Source organism: Lethenteron reissneri, chromosome 11, assembly GCF_015708825.2.
Source record: "Lethenteron reissneri isolate LAM-NWPU_2019-01 chromosome 11, ASM1570882v1, whole genome shotgun sequence".
Classification (NCBI taxonomy): Eukaryota; Metazoa; Chordata; class Hyperoartia; order Petromyzontiformes; family Petromyzontidae; genus Lethenteron; species Lethenteron reissneri.
In genome coordinates, this window is record NC_083789.1 from 6482201 (window position 1) to 6503689 (window position 21489).

General features: G+C 47.6%; 2 protein-coding genes across 3 annotated transcripts in view; one reads left to right on the forward strand and one right to left on the reverse strand.

Moving 5' to 3' along the window:
* Positions 1 to 858: 858 nt before the first annotated feature.
* Positions 859 to 17370, reverse strand: RCE1 (Ras converting CAAX endopeptidase 1). 2 transcript variants are annotated; one of them, XM_061549914.1, is made up of 8 exons: positions 17016 to 17370; positions 14356 to 14458; positions 10919 to 11002; positions 8712 to 8790; positions 7867 to 8034; positions 6651 to 6722; positions 5230 to 5292; positions 859 to 4155 (listed from the first exon to the last, which is right to left on the reverse strand). In XM_061549914.1, exons 1-8 carry the CDS (start codon positions 17123 to 17125, stop codon positions 3935 to 3937), a joined length of 900 nt encoding a protein of 299 aa, XP_061405898.1. In that variant the 5' UTR covers positions 17126 to 17370; the 3' UTR covers positions 859 to 3934. The 2 variants fall into 2 exon arrangements, with proteins under 2 accessions (XP_061405898.1, XP_061405897.1); XM_061549913.1 differs by having other exon boundaries at positions 10919 to 11008.
* Positions 17371 to 18991: 1621 nt separating this feature from the next.
* ANAPC1 (anaphase promoting complex subunit 1) overlaps positions 18992 to 21489 on the forward strand; it is a 44175-nt gene continuing 41677 nt past the window's right edge. Inside the window, 3 exon segments of the mRNA XM_061549912.1 lie at positions 18992 to 19040; positions 20496 to 20780; positions 21174 to 21344. Of these exon segments, the coding sequence (XP_061405896.1) occupies positions 20517 to 20780; positions 21174 to 21344 (435 nt within the window). The 5' untranslated portion in view covers positions 18992 to 19040; positions 20496 to 20516.

Consider the following 21489-nt stretch of genomic DNA (forward strand, 5'->3'; position numbering starts at 1 on the left):
GCCGATAGCATAAAAATGAGATGTGATAGAGCAAATCTGAGATCAAATTTGGAATCAGCACCCTGAAATTAGTCTAAAACAGTTGCAAAAGTCCAGGCCAGAAAAAAGTTTTTTTTTGTTGACCAGTGATATCCGCGGCCATATATCACCGGTGACTTCCATTCGTCATTTTACCCGTAATGTACGGATGGATAAGAGGTGTACAATTGCAGATAACCCCGTGAGAATAATGGAACCCGCGATATCGGTTCGTCCAATCTCACTGCGGATAATGTGTTTTTCTCCTGTACTGCCTATTCTCCGAACGTGACTCCCAGTGGCATCCACCGGTTTCTGAACCTGGAGGAGCACCTGCGGCGTGGAAATTGTTGAGAGCAGTGGTTTCCAAAACTCTCCGGACCGTGGATCACTGGACCGCCATGCACCCATAAAACAACTTTTCAAGATGAAAATTACAGTACTGTACTTGAAAAAACTGCTGTGAAATGTTTATTAAAATGCCATAAAAACGATCAATTTGCTTTTGTGTTGGCTGGTTGTGAAATAGGCAGTAAAAATATTTTGTTTCGTGAAAAAAACTGCTGCACCTGCATTGATTATTTTGGCCACTTCCTTGCGGCCCACCGGGAGGTGCACGGACCGCAGGTTGAGAATCACCGGAGGTGGAGAATAATGAAAAGCTTCAAGAACGATAGGCAAAATGCACAGTGAGAGAGGGTGACCATTCTGAAAAATCATGCATGTATTTTGTACTGAATGTGTTCGGCTGAAAACTTTGCATACTGCCCTCATAGACAGTGGCATTCCACCAAGGCCTGCGATGGAGGTGGAATATACATTTTAGGACAGCCTTTTACTTTTTGCAGTTTATTTAGCAGAGGAACATTTTTTTCAAAGTTTTCAACTTACAACAGCTCACAAGCACACGATGGCCCACTCTTGTCAACAATGTCCACAGGGTCCTTATTCAAGTGAATTTTACAACAGGCAATTTCACTTTTGATTCAAAGCGACAGCCTGAAGAAATATCAGGTGACGATTACATGTAACGCACTTCATTTAAAAAAATATTAAGCACGTATTGTCGTGGCCAAGTGGGCCCTGAGACATAGACTGGTCCAAACATCATTTTTTAATATTTTAAAATATATATTAATCTGAGTATTTGGTTTGAAGCATCTTTTATAAGAACCAACGCATTTAGAAACAACTGCATTTATTTGTGCCATGAGACAGTTCTATAAAGGCTCAATACAGTATTACAAAATATTCAATATCCCAAAAGGTATGCATCGAACTCACGTACCAGCAGAGAAAGCCTGTCAGTATTATAATACAAATTAGTAGCTCTAATATATATACGCATTTCCCTTTGTTACCCCACACACATCAAAAATATACACGCGCGATAGAATGTGGCATGTTGGGTGTAGCATGAATAAACTAGGGGTGTAAGGATACACTTATTACTTGAGTAATATCGATTTTATGTTGCATTGTATAGTATAGGGGTCACATGACTCCTGCAGCCACTAGAGGCCACACATTCACCATAATCTTAAACAAAATGTGGACTCGAATGGCAACCCCTAAATCCTGAATTCATGAAATCGTCGTGGGGATGGATGAATCGATACACCTCGCATTACGTACACGTGTGCACTTTCCCCAACAGCCGACGCAGGCTATACAGGGGATCTTTGTATATATGTAGACTGTATTACAAATGGTGGACCGACTGTCAATGACGCTTGTGTTGCATTAAGCTATTATGGGTACTTGTATCGTCTGCTTGTATGTTGACCAAATTAAATCATGCCTCCAAACTCCAAAAACCCAAAACGGCAACGAATTTGTGAACAATTGTGATTGGTTAATTGGTGGGATGTCGGGGGGAGGGGAGGGGGATTGAGCGAATGGGGTACGTAAGTTGAAATTGCAGGGCAGTCAAAACATGTCAAAATGAATGCACAGAACACAAGAACCGAGTCTGTATAGAAATCTGCAGACGCACCGACACAGGAGAGTTGGTGCATTGGTGAAGTGCCCTGAGTTATGAACCCATCAACCTGAGTTTGATTCCCAGCCACGGGCTCACGGTAGTGGCGAGTGGTATTTTTAACTGAACCTGGGCACCCCCCTTCACCAACCCACACTGACCAGCATGATGAAGTATGGTCAAACACCACCCATGACTGTAAGGTATGGGGGGAGACCTTCATCCAATTGGGCTGCTGTGATATGGGTGAGCTGTAGGGGAGTCTGGTGCTTTCTGCAAATTTACACAAGCCCTTTCAAATCGTCCGACGGACGTTAACTCTGAGCGCATTTTAAGATTGGCCGGCATCGCAATGCGAGTTTAAGTAACCGATAAGCGCTTTCCAACGGCAAACTGCAGACCCCGTCCAAAAGCCACCATCACCAGACGTCCTCTCGTAATAGCCATGACAATAACAACAAAAAACAAATCACCAAGATAATAGTTACCCCCTACAAAACAAATTGTCACAATCGACGATACGTTTTGCAAAACGCCTCCACGGTGGAAGTTTTGATTGCTGCCGCCAAAAACAATTTACTGAACGAAAACAGGTATGGGAATCACATTCGTTAAATGCCATTGCTACGCTTATTGAATTATGTGTGATAAAAGAGAGGTGGGGGTGGGTGCGCTGGCACAACGCTTAGCAGGCTGCGCTATGAAGCCGGTCATCCGAGTTTGACTTCTGGTCACGGCTAACATCGGTGGCGAGTGCAATATCTGAACCCATCCCTGTTGCCCCCTTTCACAACTCTCATAACCGACGGGGGTATGGAGAGGCCTTCATCCAGCGGTGGAATGGCATAAGGGCTGAAAACTATGACGGGAAATATATCAGAAGTGACCTTTGAATGAAAACTCCATCATTGGGTCCAGTAAGGTCACGAATTATGGGAGTACTGTCAAGCCCCACTTTGCTGTGCACAAGCAGTGGCACCCTTCAAGGCCCTGAGACACTTGGGAAATTTTAAGGGCAACCGTTACCCACAACTGTCAACTGCAATAGTTGCCACAAAAAATGTTCCCTTGTAAGAAAAATGTATCTCCCAAACCTTACGATCGCAAAAATGCACAAATTTGTGCGCGTAAGGTTCAATTGTTTTTGGGTGCATGCGGCTTGTACTGAGAAAGAAGAAGACAAAAAATATAACAACAGATGGTACAAACAGGACCGTAGCGACGGAACAGAGCAGGGAAAATATGAATGAGGCAGTTATGAGACAGAACAGACGAAACGGTAAAGCAAATAAGGACAGCACGGATTAAACGGACAGCACAAAAGCATCAGTACAGAATTACAAGACGGTACAAACGAGATAGAGGTTGAAACTGTACAGTAGAGGTGAGATGCCAAAATATAAAAAAATCGATTCCTCGGGAGATTATCAAGTAGATTACTTTTGGGATAATGCAAAATAAGTTGGAAAAGTCTCAATAATGTTCCAAAGCGTGTCGCTGGATGGGAGGTGATGGGCGGGGCTCATGACACCATCAGTGTGTCAGCCGCATCATGTTGGGCGTAGCTTGTTGGGGGTTTCTACCTTCATCAGGAGGGAAAATGTCAAAAGAGGCCCGAGAAATCGATCACAAAAAAAAGTCGATTTGCAATTTTTAGATAATGATTAATTAATGTAATCACCCGGTTGTCGCAGCTCTACTGTACAGACAAACAAATGAGGCAGCCGATAAAAATGAACGAGTACAAAACGAAACCACACAGGTAGCGCAAAACAAGACACACTAAAACACAAACGCGGCAGTACAAACTGAACAAGTACAAATGAAACGGCATACGCAGCGCAAAACACGAGACAATCGCCGACTCGAATCAGATGGCGGCGAACTCCACGAACCGCGGAGGAAGGCGAGTCGCAAAACGCACCGCGCGCGTCTCTACCGCCCGACGGTCGCACTCGCGCCGAGCAGCCCGAATGCGTTGTCGGCGTAGAACGCGGGCTGCGTGACCGGGTGCAGCAGCAGCAGGAAGAGCACGAGACCCGACACGTAGCAGCCTGCGATGGCGGAGCGCCGCGGGTGTTCCAGCGCGGCCGCCACCGGCGGGAAACCCATCTGGTTACAGAACGAGTGGCAGAGTACAGGGCCCACCAGGTGGCCTGCGTGCAGTCGGCGGAGTTGTGTGTGGGGAGGGGGTGGGGGGCGGATTGGACAGACGACGGGAGAGTCGTTAGAGAGAGGGTGATGAGAGGTTGGTCAGGGGCAAGACAAGGTGAACGTTGAGCTTACGATTTCGAATGCACCCCCAAAGCTGGCCTGGGTCTCTCTGAGGTCATCCCTTAGCCGAAAACAAATACCGTATTCTCCACGGTAAAGAAGCAGTCTGGAAAGTAGGACGATTCCCCAAGCCTGTGCCAATAAAGTTATAAAACTGTGGTCACGCACTAAATATACAAAGAGACGCACACAGCTAGCAGATTATAAGACCCACCGTAAATGTTTTGCTTGAAAATTCCGGGGAGGAAAGGCATGTCTCACAAGTCGGAGAATTAGATAATTGGTTCAGCACATTTGCCCCGATGCTGGCGAGACAAGGGTGCGCGTGCGAGTGTGCACGGTGCTCATCAAATCGTCGCTACGTGTTCCCTGGCAGACAACAAAAAGACGCTTGCTAACAATCACTGCCCAGCCTGGAAAACCGAATAGGGTATCGTGTTATCTTTGTGTCCACAAAAGAGGGCATGTGCGTGCGTGTGTATAGAGAAGCTTAGCGATTCTCATGGTGCCCTTGCGTCATCGCTACAACAACAAAATGCATGTTATCAAACCTATTTTGGCTTCACCAACCACAGCAAGGGAACATTACATCACATTTTGCAGTATGTGCTAACTGGGTGAACAAAAAGTGTTCAATATTAAATAATATAAATATATTGTGGGCGGAGCAGTGACCTGGTGGTTAGCACACTGTGCTAAGAACCCGGAGACTTGAGTTAAATTCCCGGCCACAGCTAACATCGGAAGCAACTCGGCGTTGGAAGGCCTTCATCCAGCAGCGGATTGATATGGGGCTCTATAAATGACTATCCTTAATATTAATATTATATCGAGATCGGGCATCAACAGTTGGCAGTCAGCAAAGCACAGCATTAACGACGGCGCATCAGCAATCTGATACTCAACCGCGTGCGGCCGGGAGGTTAGGATTATCCGCAACACCTGATATGACTGACCTGTCCTCATGAAGAGAAAGGCCGTGTAGGCACCAAACACCGACGTATAGGAGAACTGGAACGCTGCGACAATAGAGGGGTAAAGGGCCGGACACAAACACACGCGGGCTAGGATAGGCAATAGTATAAAAAAAAAACATTAACAACACAAAATCAATTATGTTCCGCACACAAAGAGTTACGCTCGGCCAATTAGCGACGGCTTGGGTGAGCTTGTGGCGCTTCTTTTGTTTGCATGTGAATGCGTCGCGTTGCTCTCTGGGGTTCGCCTGAGGTTGCCCATGTGAACGCGTGGGCCCGAGGTGACCCTACGACTCAGCTCACGCCCATATTGAGCAATCGGCCAAGGTATTGGAACATCGTGACGATGGTCACGCAGCGGCGCACGTGGTCCTCAGTCAACGATGACTGCTATTGTGTTGGAGCATCACCTCGGCACTCGCCATGGTGACGTGAAATTTCCACCACTGGCTCGGCGCCAGTTGCAATGGTACTGAATGTAATCCAATGTTCACAAGGGCTAATAAAAAAAAAGATACTTTAAACATACAGAAATACTGAGTTGGACATAAACAGCATACAAACTAGGCATAGAACTTATTTTTGTGTTGAGTTGTCCTTCCCCTCAACCCCGGTTTGCACGGTTGGCTTTGTACAGGGCGAAATAAGTTTAACACACATACATAAATGGTTCATTGATTAAAACAGATTTTTGCAGAAGTGTGGACTCAATCTGTCCCTTGATTATTTGATAGGGTGTTCCCCCCCCTTGCACATGTACGTTTTCTCCAGGTGCTCCTCCGGTTTCCTGCCACATGTCTAAATACCCATGACTTGGTTGAAAACATCTCAACATACAGGGGACCGCAGAGCTTTGGTAAATTGATGGTGCCAGTTCACCGCGTGGCTGCTGCTTTTTCCCCACTCGTCTGTGGTTCCTCACTCTGAGTCGTGCTCTCTCTTCAGGAGGGAGCGAATATTATGCGTATCAAGAGTTGAAATTATCATTTATTGAGTCACTGACCTGAGGCAAGTAGGGAGCAGCCAATAATTAAATCGGCGTGCATGCACATATATGTACGTTGAACCTGTTTCACACCGTACGTAGCCAACTGTGCTAATCGGAGGTGCGATGGAAGCGCAACAGACTAGACACAAAAATCAGTTCTAAAGAAATGCGTGTTAAATCTAGATTATTTAAAAGTGCATAGACCCAGTGGCTTCCTAATATCGGAAGGAAGAGCGTTCCAGAAGGCCGCAGAAGTGCACCTGAAAGCACGCGATGCAGTGACCGTTTGTCAGCACAGTTAATCCGCAACCCGAAAAATCACCCACGAATAATCATCGAGCGTTACCTGGAGTGTAACAAATCGACAATAATTAAAGCCCAGGGGTGGCTGGCAGTCTCTGCCGTCGGTTACCTGCGGACAGAAGGATCATCTCCACGCTGCCCTGCTTGAACTTGAGCTGCTCGATGACGTGGTGAAAGTGAGCTGGAAGCCGGCAGACACGTGACACACGTCGAGCAAGCGAGCGTACTCCGTTAGGCGACAAGAATCTGTGTGGCCGAGCTCGAGCCAACATAAAGTTCGTTCAAGAGTAATTGCGCAATTTGGGATTCATCCCATCACCGTGCCTTCTGGTCAAAGCCGTCCCCGAGGGCACGGCGAACAGGGGCGAATGCCCCGGGCGCCGCTCTTTTGGGGGGCCTCACACTTCGACATCAGTGTCAAGATGTAATACTTCCGGTTTAGTTTGAAGGCATCGGGGGGTCTCCCGCACCCCCTCAGGACGGCCCTGATTCTGGTTTATGTTTTACCAATTCAAACAAGTGATCATGTACAACAGAATATATCACGATGATAATAATAATATTCATGATAATCTAAAGCATTTGGTCAAAACACTGCTGGATGGAGGTCTCCCCACGCCATATTGGTCATGAGGGTTGTTTGACCATACTTCACCACACTGGTCAATGCGGGTTTGTGAAGGGCGAAGGGTGCCCAAGACTGGGTCAGGAATCACTCGTGGGTGGTAAATCAACCTCAGGTTCCCAGGTTCGTAGCGCAATGCGCGAACCACTATGCTACCTTTAATGCCACTTTCATTTTTCCACATTCAACCACCATCCAAAACACAGTCACCGATTCTTGCACAAAATACATTAACTCATATATCGGCTAAAAGCCATTCAACTTTCAGGGCAGTCTCCGCCATCCACCAAAAAAAATGCTGGATGTCCCACAATAAACAGCCCACAAAATGTGAGTTTAGCGCACGCTGTGAGGTCAACATGAGGCAAATCCATTTGGCAAGTGCTGGCTTACAGGAAACTCAGTTACTGATGGGTTCACCAACTTATCAGCAGGCTGACTGACTGACCAATTAAATGACAGAATGATTGCTTGACAGACTGATCACTTTACTGACAGGCTGTCCAATTGAATCATGAATTGTTGACCATCCAACTTCTCAAATGACCGACTGACTGACCAACTGACTGACCAGCTGAATGGTTGGTTGGCTGACTGACTGAAGAAAGTAACTGATCGATCACCTGACCAACTGATCCAACAACCAACTGACTGCTCGAACAACCGCCTGACCGCCTGACCGACTTGAGTCGGGACGTACCGACGCCGAAGAAGAGGGGACAGGCGAACACGGCCATGGTGGGGCCTGTGCAGGGCACCAGCAGGGGCAGCATGCACGCTCGGAACACCAGCTCCTCCGTGAGCGGCGCCACCACGTGGTTGCGCACCCACCAGATGTCGGAGACGCACAGCGCCCAGAACCGCGGCTCTAGCCCAAGAGAAGAGATTGGTCGTTAGTCATAAGCAGGGGCAGAGCCTGCTGAGGATACGTAGCTCTTGTTCAGAGGAGAGCTGGGTTACAAAAAGCGGATAAAACAAGCACGGCAATTAATTATTGGGCCCGAATAACAAGGAGCATATAGATGGTGTGCACCACAGATGATGATGATGGGCTTCCTGTCTGTTCGCTATATATTCGAAAAGGGACATCTTGCCTGTGCACTACATATTGTCTGTTCATTATACACGTGACCTTCATCCAAAGCATGCATGGTTTTTCTAGGTGAACTTAATTTCATCACAGTTCATGCATAATAAAATGTCAATGGTCATATGAAGAAGATTGTACCACTGAAGTTTGGCCTGATGATTGGTAAACATGTGTCACGTGCAATCGTGACTGTCAATTCAAATTAAGACCAACATCGTGTGTATTGTGTGTTTGTGTGTCCCACTTGATGTAGAGAGGTTGGTTTAATCGAACTATCGTTCTTTATGTCACATGGGATGCGTTTTGCAATCATCAGGAATGTGTAGCGTGCACAGACTTAATTTGTATTTGATTGAAGACTGGTAACCGTGGAGTGAAGGTGTGTGGTGGGCCGTGAGAACTGGATTATGGGAAACCCTGTGTTCTATGTTTTGCACTGTGAGCGAGGGCCTTACCAATCAACACTTTCACTCCAGAGACAAAGTCCCAGGGACAGTCAAGGGTCAGCTGAACGATGGGACCCAAGAAGAGAACCTGCATCACAGAAACACGTGTTGCTTTTCTACTCTGTAAATGAAATGAATAGGTGGTGGAAGTCCTGGAATTTTTGTTTTTTTACAAAGAATCAAGGAGACGAGCTCCGGTCACGTGCAGGAAACTGCAATAATTCAGACACGTGGTGACTGGCTGTATAAGATGTTGATGGAAGGAACACTGCAAGGTGCGTGGGGATAGGAAGACCAGGATCTGCCTGGACATCAAACATAAAACACTGGATGGGATTGTAAAGCTGTCTCAGCGTTATTCCCAGCGCGCTATTGGCATCATGTGACAATGAATCCATTCAGAAACCTCGCAGTGCAGCAGCACAGTCCCCCGTGTGCCTGAAAATGGCTGCCCAAGCAATTTTCAGGAAACTATTTCTGAAAAATCCTCCAAGTGACCTTTTTATCTTTACACACGAGGGGGTAGTTTCCCACACACTCTACGAATAAGACTGATGTTTGTCGCTCGAGTTATTTTCATTCTTAGAGCTGGAATTAAGGCATATTAAGTGAAAAAAAATCTAATTTGAATAATGACAGAACCTGGCTGAGCAGATTTGAACCCAGTCTTGCCCAAAGCAATGAGCCACCCAGCCACCTCATGGTTAGGTATTTGTTAATAAAAGTAAAATATAAATGCCAATGCAGTTTTATAATAGGCAGTTTTTAAAACCACAATCGGTCCGAGTGTTTCCAGTTGGAAACGCATCGCAAACGTCACCAAACAATACCCCACAAACAGCCATGAGCCATTTCATCACACAGACGTAAATCCTGCTGACTAAACCTCTGCGGCAACGAGCAAAACAAAACAGAGAGCTCTTCTTTAACCCGGGGGGTCTTGATGTTCCTACAGTGCTGTTTGGTGCTCACTTTATTAAGGCGGTGGAGGTGTTTGCCCTTTACATTTTCTCCAGCGTTTTTAACAAAGACTCAGAAGGCTGTGGACAAACCCTCATACCTGGCGGCGGATTAAGTTGTTCACACGGGATGAAAGCAACGCTCGCAAAGTACACCTCGCCAAAGAGGCGAGGTTAAAATTACTGGCGCCCGTGGATTCATGGCGACGGGACGTGCAGTAACAGCGTTTTTTTGGAAACCAAGCACGAGGCCCAAACAAAAGGGGGCCCCCCGACTCAACTTTAAACCGAGGTTTGTTATGTGCCAGGGTCGTGGTAAATCGAACACCGCCTCTTAGAGAATGATTTACTAACATTAACGTACACACAAAACAGGACTACGCTGGTATAAGAACGACTTTTGAGTAGCATATTTTTGCAAAAAATGTATTAATACATCTTTTTATTTGAAATATTTTATGTTGAGACCTTCAATGACACTTTCATCAGTTGATAACAACTAGACGGAGTGGTGGCACAGTGGTTCGCACACCGATTCATGAATCCAGTCACATGAGTTTGATTCTTGCCACAGCCAATCTCAATGGTGAGTGATATCCGAGCTGGTGTCCTGGGTACGCCCCACTTCACCGACCAGCACTGATGCAAGTCGTGGATTGCAATCGAACAACGCCCTTGACCGACATAGCGCGGAGAGGCTTTCATCTAACAGTGGATTCACCAATGGCTGTAAATGGTAAATAAATTAACGATGTGCACCAGCAGAGATTACAGTGTGCTTACAGAGCATCCACACATCGTTATTTTCGGAATTGCATCTTCCTCTCTAATCCAGGAGAGGGCACCCTTTTTGGCTTTCAAATAACAACGCAAAAGATAACATGCGTGCCCACCGAGCTTAAAGAGGCCCTTGGAGTGACATAAGCGAGTGAGCGCGGTAAAGTTAGAAACGGAGTGTTGTCAGCTCAAAAAATACTGCCCTCTAGTACCCGATAAGTGCGGTTAAGACGCTTGTGGTGACAGACAAATAAAGTTTGCGGGGGCCGATTTAAATCGGTAGGTGTCGTGTGGTCGCGGGCTGTATGAAATTAAGACATGGGCCGAATACAGCCCCTGGGGCCAAAGGTTCACCCCACCCCTGCTTTAAGCGAAACACTTGTGGCCCCGATTTTTACAAGGCGCTTCGCAGATACCCGTGCCGTGGCAAACACGCACGCGCTGTAGCAATGCCAAACCGGGGTGTCGTAGCAGACTTACCGCGGTGAGCAGGAGCGGCAGAACGATGGCAGGGAGCAGCCCACGTGTGTGAATCCCCATCGTCTCCAGCAGGGAGCCCCATGACTGATCCTCATGACACACACACGAGACGCACCGTCAGTTAGACACACATCCCTCCTTCGTGCGATTACAGATAAACTTTTGATTATCTGTGTTGTGGATTAACTGTGCTTGCCAAAACAATATTTACTTGCACACTGGTGTCATTATTTGGGGATTCTTCAATCTCCAGGGTCAGTGACCCAACGCTTAAGTGAAAGCAAACATCAACAAACAATTGCGTGGCTTTAGCCATTCAATAAAAGCTTGAAAGTGTTCAACATTTCCTCCATGTGCGCTGATTTACTGAACAATAATTATGTTTTATATCCTCATTTAAATGTTTTGCATTGTTCACATTGCTGTGTTATCCATACCCAATCATCCCGGGTCATCGAGTGTTGACTGTTACCAACTGCTGCATTACTCACGGGCGCATATTTCTCTGCGCTCGTTCCTTCGTGCAATCAGCTCCGCTTTGCAAGGACTTTCTCTTTGGAATGTGTACATGGAAATGCACCTTTAGACTAATTAAAAGCTTCAAGCAAGACAATGCACCCCAATAAACAAAAAAAAACAGTTCAGGAGAAAGGTATTACGACCACGTTAGCCATTTAAGGTAAACACAAGCAAATATGGATTTGTATGTGCATATGTGCAGCCCTTTCTACAACCCATCGCTGGATGGATGATGGCCTCCCCATGACATGTGCGTTGTGGGGGTTTTATTTAACCCCACCACACTGGGCAGTGCAGATTGGTGAAGGTGGGGAGCATAGATGAAGAAGCATAGAACAATTTAAAGCTTTCGTGACTGCAGGGATTCATCTTCTTGGTTCTTTCGGTAAAGTCACGTAGAATGGAAATAATAAAATAAAAAAAAAGAAAACATAATAAAATAATTCTCACGACGTTTCGGCCACAACGCAAGCAGCCGTCCCCTCAGGTGGAGAACAGGTCTATCTTCTCGACAGACCTGTTCTCCACCTGACAGACCTGTTCTCCACCTGAGGACGGCTGCTTGCGTTTGTGGCCGAAACGTCGTGAGAATTATTTTATAATGTTTTATTTTTATTATTTTATTATTTCCATTCTACGTAACTTTACCGAAAGAACCAAGAAGAAGTATATAACAATTTAGTTTTCTGCTCTGCCCTCTGCTGACCACAACAAAGCACTAATACAGTACACAAGCCTCTAAACTAATCCGCCTTTAAGCATGCTTATTACTTATGCATGATTCAATTTAAGAATAGATTTCATTTTTAACAATTTTGCTTATGCTGCTTTTCGTTAGTTTACTGTCGTTAGTACTGGAGTATTGTTAGCTCCATTAATCAAATAAAAACAAATTATTTCCGTAAACAATTGACAATTATTATACGCACAATTAAATAAAATATCAAGAACAAGGGAATCGATTTTAATTGCTGTATCGTTACAACCCTAAAACGAATCGATTCATTAACTTGCAAGACACCCGACTGTTTGCATTCTAACACTATATGAGGTGTTAACCTGTTATTGGAAGGCAAATTATATACAAAGTTTGACAAGTCGGTGTGTTCATTCACCTTGCTTGATTGGACACAGCAGGAATGAGGCTCTACCATACACCAAAATGTTATAAAAAGCACAGACCTTTGAATAAAAATAAGACAATCAATTTTTGTCGACAGATAAAAGTGGATTTTGCGGTGCGATAGCGCCACATGATGGTGGCCCGCAGGATCCATCAGAGCGAGCCGCATCAAGCAAAACGCCAACGCGCACGCATAAGCTTTGCCAAGACTTGGGCACACTAATACTACTATTATGCGTAATGATACAACAATGAATCATAATTAGCTTATGAATACGAAGCATATAATTAGCTTCATAACCAATGTACTTACGAACTCTGGGTCACTGCAAATTGCCTAAGTCACAGCAGATAGGGTGTCAGTGCCTAAGTCTTCAACAGCCAAACTAAAGTAACTTATCGAAGGTGCTAAGAGTAGTGGAAGAAAGTTCTCAAGCCATTCTGTGAGGCTCCATCGTTTTATATTAAAAAATCATTTATGTGCTTCCCTCTTTTCATATTTAATCAAGCATAATGCAAAGACAATGGTTTTGTATTACTACGGAATTTCAAACGGCATTTTAAACACGGTACGTGACATAATACATCAGTAGAAAATGTTCCTCGGTGATTCATTGAACACCAAGCTTGAAGCATTTCCTTGACAGTGACATATCCTGCCATATTAAATATATGAACTTGTAATACCAGTGCAGCTTTCCAAGTTTAAATTATTTATCAATAAAAACAAGGAAAAACGATGATACGTATAACATGGGCTCTGTAAGGCTTTCCCACGTGCATTTGTACTCGAGTTATCCAATTATACAATAATAACAGCAGCACTTGCACCAAGTCATCAGGAAGTAGTACGTGTATAGGCTGCGATAAGACAACAAGGCTTGGATGGATAGTGGGTCTGCCAAGGAGGGCATGGGTCAATGATTTGATAAATGTGGCTGAATTTCCACAGGGAAAGCTCCTAATACTCTTTGGTTTTTTCGGTAAAGTCACGTAGGTAAAAAATCTAATTAAATAAATGAAAACAACTAAATTAAATCACGACCTACGTGACTTTATCGAAAAAACCAAAGAGTATGAATCCTTGCAGTCACGAAAGCTTCAAATCTAGAATTAAAACTCCTAATGGCCACAAAACTTTACGCTCAACTTACATTCACATTGCATCATCTCGGAGTTAGTGCCCACTCATTAGAGAGACAAAGCTAATGCTCTAATGCATATGCATACACAGACACACACACAATAACACCATCTTAATTTGAATCAACACTCTCTTGGTCAAGTGGAATGCGTTCACTAAACATGACGGTGCGCGCAGCACGTAACGACTTGTATTTGAACAAATAAAATGTTTCTTGCGATACTGTATTGCCAGTGGTGCACGAGCACAAATAACAAAAACTCACATTCTTTAATAACACTGCCCTAAAAGGAGGGAAAAAATGCAATGTGACATTTTTGGCAGTGGCCCTTCTTCCTGGCAGGACCGTTGCCTGGATTGTCCCCATTTATACAATTATTTAATCCTTCGTTAGAATAAAAAATAGGTGACATTCCGAGCATTGGCCCCTATTAATAACAGGGCCATTTCCTTAAATGTCCCAAATGTTATATATATAGTTTTCCTTTTAAGGCAGTGTTATAGACAAATGTGTTGAGTTGTTGTGAGTGAACGGATGGTTAGTAGACAACACAGGCTGGCAGCCTGGGCCACATTGGTGGGTCACGTGGAGGGTGACATTCGCCGTTTGAATGCGTCGAACACCAACGGTCGTGGCGCTTTGGGAGTCACCTGGTTCTCCTGGTCGGCCGACCAGAGCCACAGGTAGAAGGGGGCGAGCGCTGACACCACGAGCACGCTGGTGAAGCGCCGCTTGATGACATCGGGGTGGTCTCTGTGGCAACACAACAACACTGTCACCTGTTGACGTATTCTCTGGATTATTAGTTGCTTCGGAGAGTAATATGCCCCCTAAAACTTATGCCCACTTTCAATAAATTTATACAAAGACACACACACATGAATATATCATTATTAAGCACGTAGCAATTACTGTAATCATGAAGTGATGAAATTAACGCTTGTACAGGTGCTTGGTAGATTATTACATCGATGGACTGCGCGATATTGCGAAATCTCGGGGCGGCTGTCATGAAGCGATGGATTGATCATGGCTGCTGAGGATGAACGATTCATCTTGGTGTGGTGGCGCAGTGTTCGATTCCTGGCCACGGCTAACGTCAGTGGCGAGGGATATCTAAAGCTGTCCTCGGTCCCTTCCCTTCACCAACCCACACTGATCAGCGTGGCAAAGTTTAGTCAAATAACCCCAATAACCGACACCCCCTTCATCCAGCAGTGAAGTGACAAACGGATGCTAATTATAATCTACTAGCTTTACTACCCGGCTTCGCCCGGGAATTGGAGTCACCACGCCCGGCCGCCTTCGTCTCCCCAGTGGCGATGTTCACACACCACAGCAGTTACTCGTTTGAGGCTGAGTCGACCTGGGGGAGGCCCAGGAGCGGTTAAAATAATGGTGTCCGTGAGCGGGAATCGAACTCGGGTCGCCGGGTTCGTAGCACAGCGCGCTAACCACTACACTACAATGCGTTACGCTTCCACATGTGCGGGTCACGTGACAGATTTGACGTCACAACTCACTTGCCGTGCAAAAAAATATATGCATTGAGCCCCCCCCCCCCCCCCCCAAACATTTTTTCGTATTTTTATCATTTTTGCATGGTGTACAGTCTGGAAAGTACCCACATGGCAAATTTCAAGTTTGTTGCATGTCGGGAAGTACGCTAAACATTTTGAACAGACACGCATAACCACAACTTTGCCTTTTACATATGGAGATAAGGCGTTTTATGAAACTGGTGACAGGAATCAGGCGAGAGATGAAGATATAGGGAAGCAACCAGGAAGCCAGGAAATATACAACACCTGGGGCACGAGAGGGGAAGGGGGGGGTGGCGAGGAAGAAACCAGGGCAATACTAATTCAGTGACTGACCAGGAACCAGGAAAAAGGGAGCAGCAGGGGAACAAAATAAAAGGGGGAGAAAGAGACCAAGGACCAGGAATAAAGCTTAATTTAAACTGGTATGGGTTGGTGACTCGGAAAAAAAAACCAGGACACCACAGCGAGTGTACTTCTTGCTATGGCTGTGGTTATTCATCACGTGCCAACAACTCCGGCACACCTTGCTACCTGGGGCATATTCTGTGATAAATTAAGCCCTGACCAAACAGGGAAAGCAACCATAAAAGGCGACATAAGGTAGTACAGATCAGAAGGAGCCTGCCAGCTTACCTAGAGAGAGAATAATTCCAGCAGGAACCAGAACAGAAACGAAGGGGGAACGAGTGACCACAAGAAACCAGAAAAAGTCGAGGGAAAGGGGCCCAAAAAGAGATCGGCATGGACTAGATAAGACAAAATGAACCAGAACGAACATCCGAGATAAAAGACAAGCGGAGAGAATCATTGAACAATGTCACAGAAAGGAAAAAGCCTGAACCAATTATCAATGCCTCCACTGCCTACAACTAACGAGGTTGCTTAACTTCTCATTGAGAAATTGTTGACAATCTGCAGTGGCCACAACCCACAGAGCGAGGTATTTGCTGCTGCATGGGTGTGGGTGGTGTGCCGGCTGATGAAATCATCTCCAAGTTTGACGACTAAGGCGACTGGGTCAGACCCGGCTAAAGTTAATCGCAGGGCATTATCCTTCTTCTCAGCTGGTCACTCAAGAGCAAGCAAGGGACACGTTGTTGACGGTGGTGCACTCAAAGCCGAGTCAAAGAGTTCAATGACAACCCCCCCTAACACACGCAATGTTCGGTCCGGGTTGCCACCTTTTCCCTCCCACTGCAGACTAAAAAAAGAAACCGGGAATATTTTCCGAGGTCTGTCAACAACAACAACAACAAAAACGTACGATGAACAGCACAGGCATTGAGTTCAACGCAGCACCGTAACAATGACAGATCTCGATTGCAAATTTGGGTTTTCATAATCGGTCACCAGTTCCCAAAGTCGAGAAGCGGAAATGAATGCGTCGAGTGACACGTGGCGGCCTAAGTTCACCGCGTGGTGCTAAAACAACAACATTCCCCTCCTTATCCTCAGTTAAGACGTAAACATTGCCTTTCTACCGCTACACATTTGTCTACGTGTGCCTCAAAGCTATAACCGCATGTTTTGTTCATTCGGTTACCGGTACGCAACAACAACAACAACAAAAAGCCAGCCCCACGATTTCAACAACCCCGGTTAGTTACTGGGCAAGTCAAGTCCGACTACAACCACCACCACCAGCACGCTGAATTCTATCAATTCCCGGAATGTCCCGGCCAAACCCGGGCGAGGTGGTAACCCAAAGCCGGGGCCCACGGCAGGTCTTGCGACCACCACCATCAGCCACCACCCCCCCGACTCGCCTGGGCATCTCATGCCGCCACACGTAGAGGCTGCCCACGTAGAGGCAGGCGAGCAGCAGGCAGGCGGGCACGGACTGCGCGCAGCTCAGCTGCTCGAACCTCAGAGCCATTTAACGACAGCGTTGGAACTCGGCGGCATCCGGCATCGTTCTCTCTCCGCACACACGCCACGCACACTCCACAACAAACGCTACGCACACTCCACAACGCACGCCACGCACACTCCACAACACACGCCACGCACACTCCACAACGCACGCCACGCACACTCCACAACGCACGCCACGCACACTCCACAACGCACGCCACGCACACTCCACAACGCACGCCACAACACACGCGGCCGCCCTCTTGCTACGGGACTCGCGCGCGCGCGGAGACCCCTCATCCAATATGGCGGGTGGGAGGGGTGAGGGTGTGGTGGTGGGGGGGAGGGTGTGGAAAGGTGTGGGGGGTAGAGGTGGGGTGGGGGAAAGGTGGGGGGGGGGAAAGGTGGGGGGGAGAAAGGTGGGGGAAAGGTGGGGGGGGGGGAAAGGGGGGGAGGAAGGTGGGGGGGGGGGGAAGAGGGGGAAAGGGAGGGGTGAAAGGGATGGGGGGGAAAGGGATGGGGGGGAAAGGTGGTGGGGGGGGAAAGGTGGTGGGGGGGGAAAGGTGGGGGGGGGGGAAAGGTGGGGGGGGGGGAAAGGTGGGGGGGGGGAAGGTGGGGGGGGGGAAGGTGGGGGGGGGAAGGTGGGGGGGGGGAAAGGTGGGGGGGGGGGGAAAGGTGGGGGGAAGGGGGGAGAAAGGGGGGGGGGGGAAGGTGGGGGGGGGAAGGTGGGGGGTGTGGGAAGGTTGGGGGGAGGGCGTGGGAAGGTGGCGAAACGTCGTACTCGAATTGTAAATGTTGTGGTTTTACTCTCCAACACACCGGCGTGCTGCACGAGTAACGAATTGGCCACGTTCTGTTTACGTGACAAACCTGACTAATTAGCTATGTCGGGTGGTGGCGGGTTTAACGACACATTTAAATATGTACGCGATCGAACCCCCCCCCCCCCCCCCCAGTGTTCTGGTGGCCTTTAGTGCTGCCCCCCGACAATACACAAATAGTCACCATCGTTCTGCTGTCAAACCCAACAATGGTTTCGAATGTGTGGCGGCACTCACACTGATGATGTCTTATCGGCGAAAGTGCCCCCCACTCTGAAAACGAGTGGAACAACACTGCCCCCAAGGCTTCAGGTTTCGCGGTGAAGTGACATCGGTGCACACAGCACACCAGTAATACCCCGGTTTACGTTGGGGGTGCGTTCCTGAAAGGTGCCACGACGGATATCGAAACGTCAATGCAAGCGATTTGCAGGGTGGGTGATGGGGGCGAAGACCGCGAGGCGATGGATACGAGTAAGAACAACGTGCTGCCAGCAACGTAAGTGTGAGTTGAGACGACGGAAATCAGGTGTGTAGTACGAACAAATCCACGACGTATTTGCGAAACGACGTATATCGAGACACAACTATAATGAGCTCCTGCCCTTGTGTAAGAAGACCCCCCCCCCCCCCGCTGTGTGTTTGATGATGTGTTTCTGTTGTTGTAAATTATTTTTTTACTGATCCCACCACGGTGTAGTGTGGGGAGGCGCGTGTACAACTTCCTCGACAGGTAAGTGGTTGGTGCATTCGCGGGATCGGCACGGGGAAGCAACGTGGTCGTGTAAGGAACCCGAGCGTGATGGGGGGGGGGGGGCACGTGCGTCTGATCACTTTTCTTCGGGGATGGAAATCGGTGGGGGGGGGAGGAGGGACGTTAATACTGCGTGTTGATGACGACCGTCAGTCTAAAGTTTGAGAGTAGAATAACAAACAAACGTAAACGACCGCGGCACGGGTTTTTAAATCGCCTTGTATCGTCGCTCTCGTATCCGTTGCAGGAACACGCGAAACGCGTTTCGTATTTCAGTCCCAAGCCGCCGCTTGTCCGCCGCCGCTCGCCGTCGCGTCACTCGCGAGACGGCGACGACGCGCGGCCTCCGTGCCACCGCTCTGGTATTGGCGGCGCATAAAATTGCTAAGTTACAACTCACATTTCAAATGTAATAACACAAATACACGGCCTCGGACAAGCCGCGTTCAACTCACGCTGTACAGCCACGCAACACACACACACCGACAGCATGGACGCTGTCTAAGCTCGCGCCGTTACCGCTTTTCCCGCCATGCAGCAAAATGACTACTGTACGTACAGTAGGCGGCACGTTGCCGCGTGTTTTGAAGTGGAGTTTGGGGAGTCGGTGAACGCCTCCGTCGAGGGGATCGTCTCGGCGGGTTCAGTCGGTGGTTTAACTTGTACGACAGCTCGGGAGTTGCGAGCGGCGAGGTGTTTTTTCCCCAGACTCGTGTTGAATGAATGGATGAATGTCAACAATCCGCTGCTGGTGGAAGGACTGGCACCATTGCAATCATGGGGGATGTTTGACCATACCTACGCCTCCCCCCCCCCCCACTTCTGTTTCGTGGGGGTTAATACGGTGATTGCAGGAGCGCTTCAGATATTGCTCGCCTTTGAAGTTATCCGTGGCCTCGAATCGAACGGACTTGGTGGCCGAGTTCACAGCGCATTGCGCTATACACTGAACCACGCGGTAGTTTGATTCTATTCTTGCCAGGAGCTAGATGCCAATGGGCTTGCCACGAGAGGGTTTCAGGAGATGGATCCATTTGAGGAGCGCAGACTACTGTCGTTTAAATGTATGGTCCTTAGTTTTGGAGGCAGCAGTTTTGATGAACTATGAGATAACGCGTAAGTGAATGAGCGAGGTAGGTGTCGGGGGACGTTAAAGACGTTATTCGTAAGAGCAGGCCATTGTGTGCCGGTGTCCAAATTTTCCACATTCGAAAATTACCCTGCATAGAGTATTACGCCATTGGGATTATACATAGCAATCATCGCCCCAGATTGGTTCTGGTTCAAACAAAATGAACCTGAAACTGACTGAGCAAATACAAAATTCAGAGTGTGATTCGGAGTGAATTCGAATATTAGAGTGACAGTGAACTTATGTTCTCATGTATATGTTGCCATGCAAATCTTTGTATCATGTGTGGTACCAATGCTGCACAGTTTCCATACCTTGTTTAATCACCCGTGCTGCATTAGATTAGGTGTGGTGATGTCTTGTGCTGTGATATTACACTGTATAAATCAAAGGGTTGTCCAAAACATGGGAGACAAACTAGAGCTGAAAATGCTTTTAAAATGTGCCATTGCATTTTGCTCAGACAGCTACCTGTTCCCTTACTGCTAATTAAATACTTCCTACATAATCCATGCATATGCAAGGTTTTCTCTAGCTGGTTTATGTTTGAAATGCGATTTGCATAAACGAATGAATTGTACCTAACAGGTTTCTTGTAAAGAGATACTCGCGGGTTTAAATTGTGTCTCACCGCTTTGTGGTACCTTCCCCCGTCTTGTCTCCATCTTGTCCCTCGCTGGAGCAGAGATGCGTATAGCGCTGCCCGATGTCGCGCGAGCCTGACCCGAGCGAGGACGAGGAGACGATGATCTCGGCGTGGGACGCGCAGGAGTTCGAGCCGTGCGGACGCCGGCTGTACCGCATCCACCCCAGCGGCGTCAGCGATATCGGCGGCGGTGGCAGCGCAAACCTTTCCCCGGCGGGACGGCACGCTGCACTACGCACTCCCGTCCCCGATGCGTGGCCCGCTGACGGCACGGGCGCCCTCGCCGGGTGCCTGCGCGAGGTCACCATTCAGGAGCACCCACGCGTGCGTGATGCTTTTGACTGTTGGAGGGGGGGAAAAATTGTCTCACTTCTGTTCTCACATGTGCTGCTGGTGCATATTTCCCACCTTCAGGAGCCATCATTGGTCACATTGTCCTGAGTAATAAAACACCACAAAGTGGTCTAACTTTGTTCAACTGCAAAGTAGTTGTTTTAAAAGTTGTCAAACTTCCACTCAGTTAACCAACTTAATCAAATTATCATCCCACAACTAGTTTTCTTGTTTGTGCAAGTATTTGCTGATGCCTGGATTCGAACACACAATCTCGATTGTATCCATTCAGCTATCTTGGCCTGTTGGTTTGGTGCTTGTGCACCGCTGGCAACGCAGCGCCTGCATCGTTGTTTGATTCAGTGCCAACTCGCACTTCCACAGGAGCTGTGGGAGATGCGGGCGGGCCGCTCCGAGCCGGGCGCCGCCTCTGACGAGCACAACTTTGACGAGGAGCTTTACGCTTCGGGGCGCGTCGCCGTGTGGAGCCGTGGCTCGTCCAGCAGTTACGCCACGGTGCACAAGTCCTTCACCGTCGAGGAGCCCATCCAGAAGGTGGCACTTGCCATGCCATTCCACAGTCTCCTTATTGCACGTGTGTGCATGCACAGCTCTTTTGTCCATCTACTGCTGGGTTACTTACTGAATCATCTCTCATGAGCTGAATAATTTATATTATTAGATTAACTGATCCGCAGTC

Bases quoted from the DNA above. Each gene is read 5' to 3' on its own strand.
- RCE1 (XM_061549913.1), bottom strand. From the start codon at position 17,125: ATGGCTCTGAGGTTCGAGCAGCTGAGCTGCGCGCAGTCCGTGCCCGCC. The intron at 14,459-17,015 runs GCGAGTCGGGGG...GTGTTGCCACAG, and splicing joins TGGCGGCATGAGATGCCCAG to AGACCACCCCGATGTCATCA. The intron at 6,723-7,866 runs GTACGTCCCGAC...GCCGGCTTCCAG, and splicing joins TCCCCTCTTCTTCGGCGTCG to CTCACTTTCACCACGTCATC.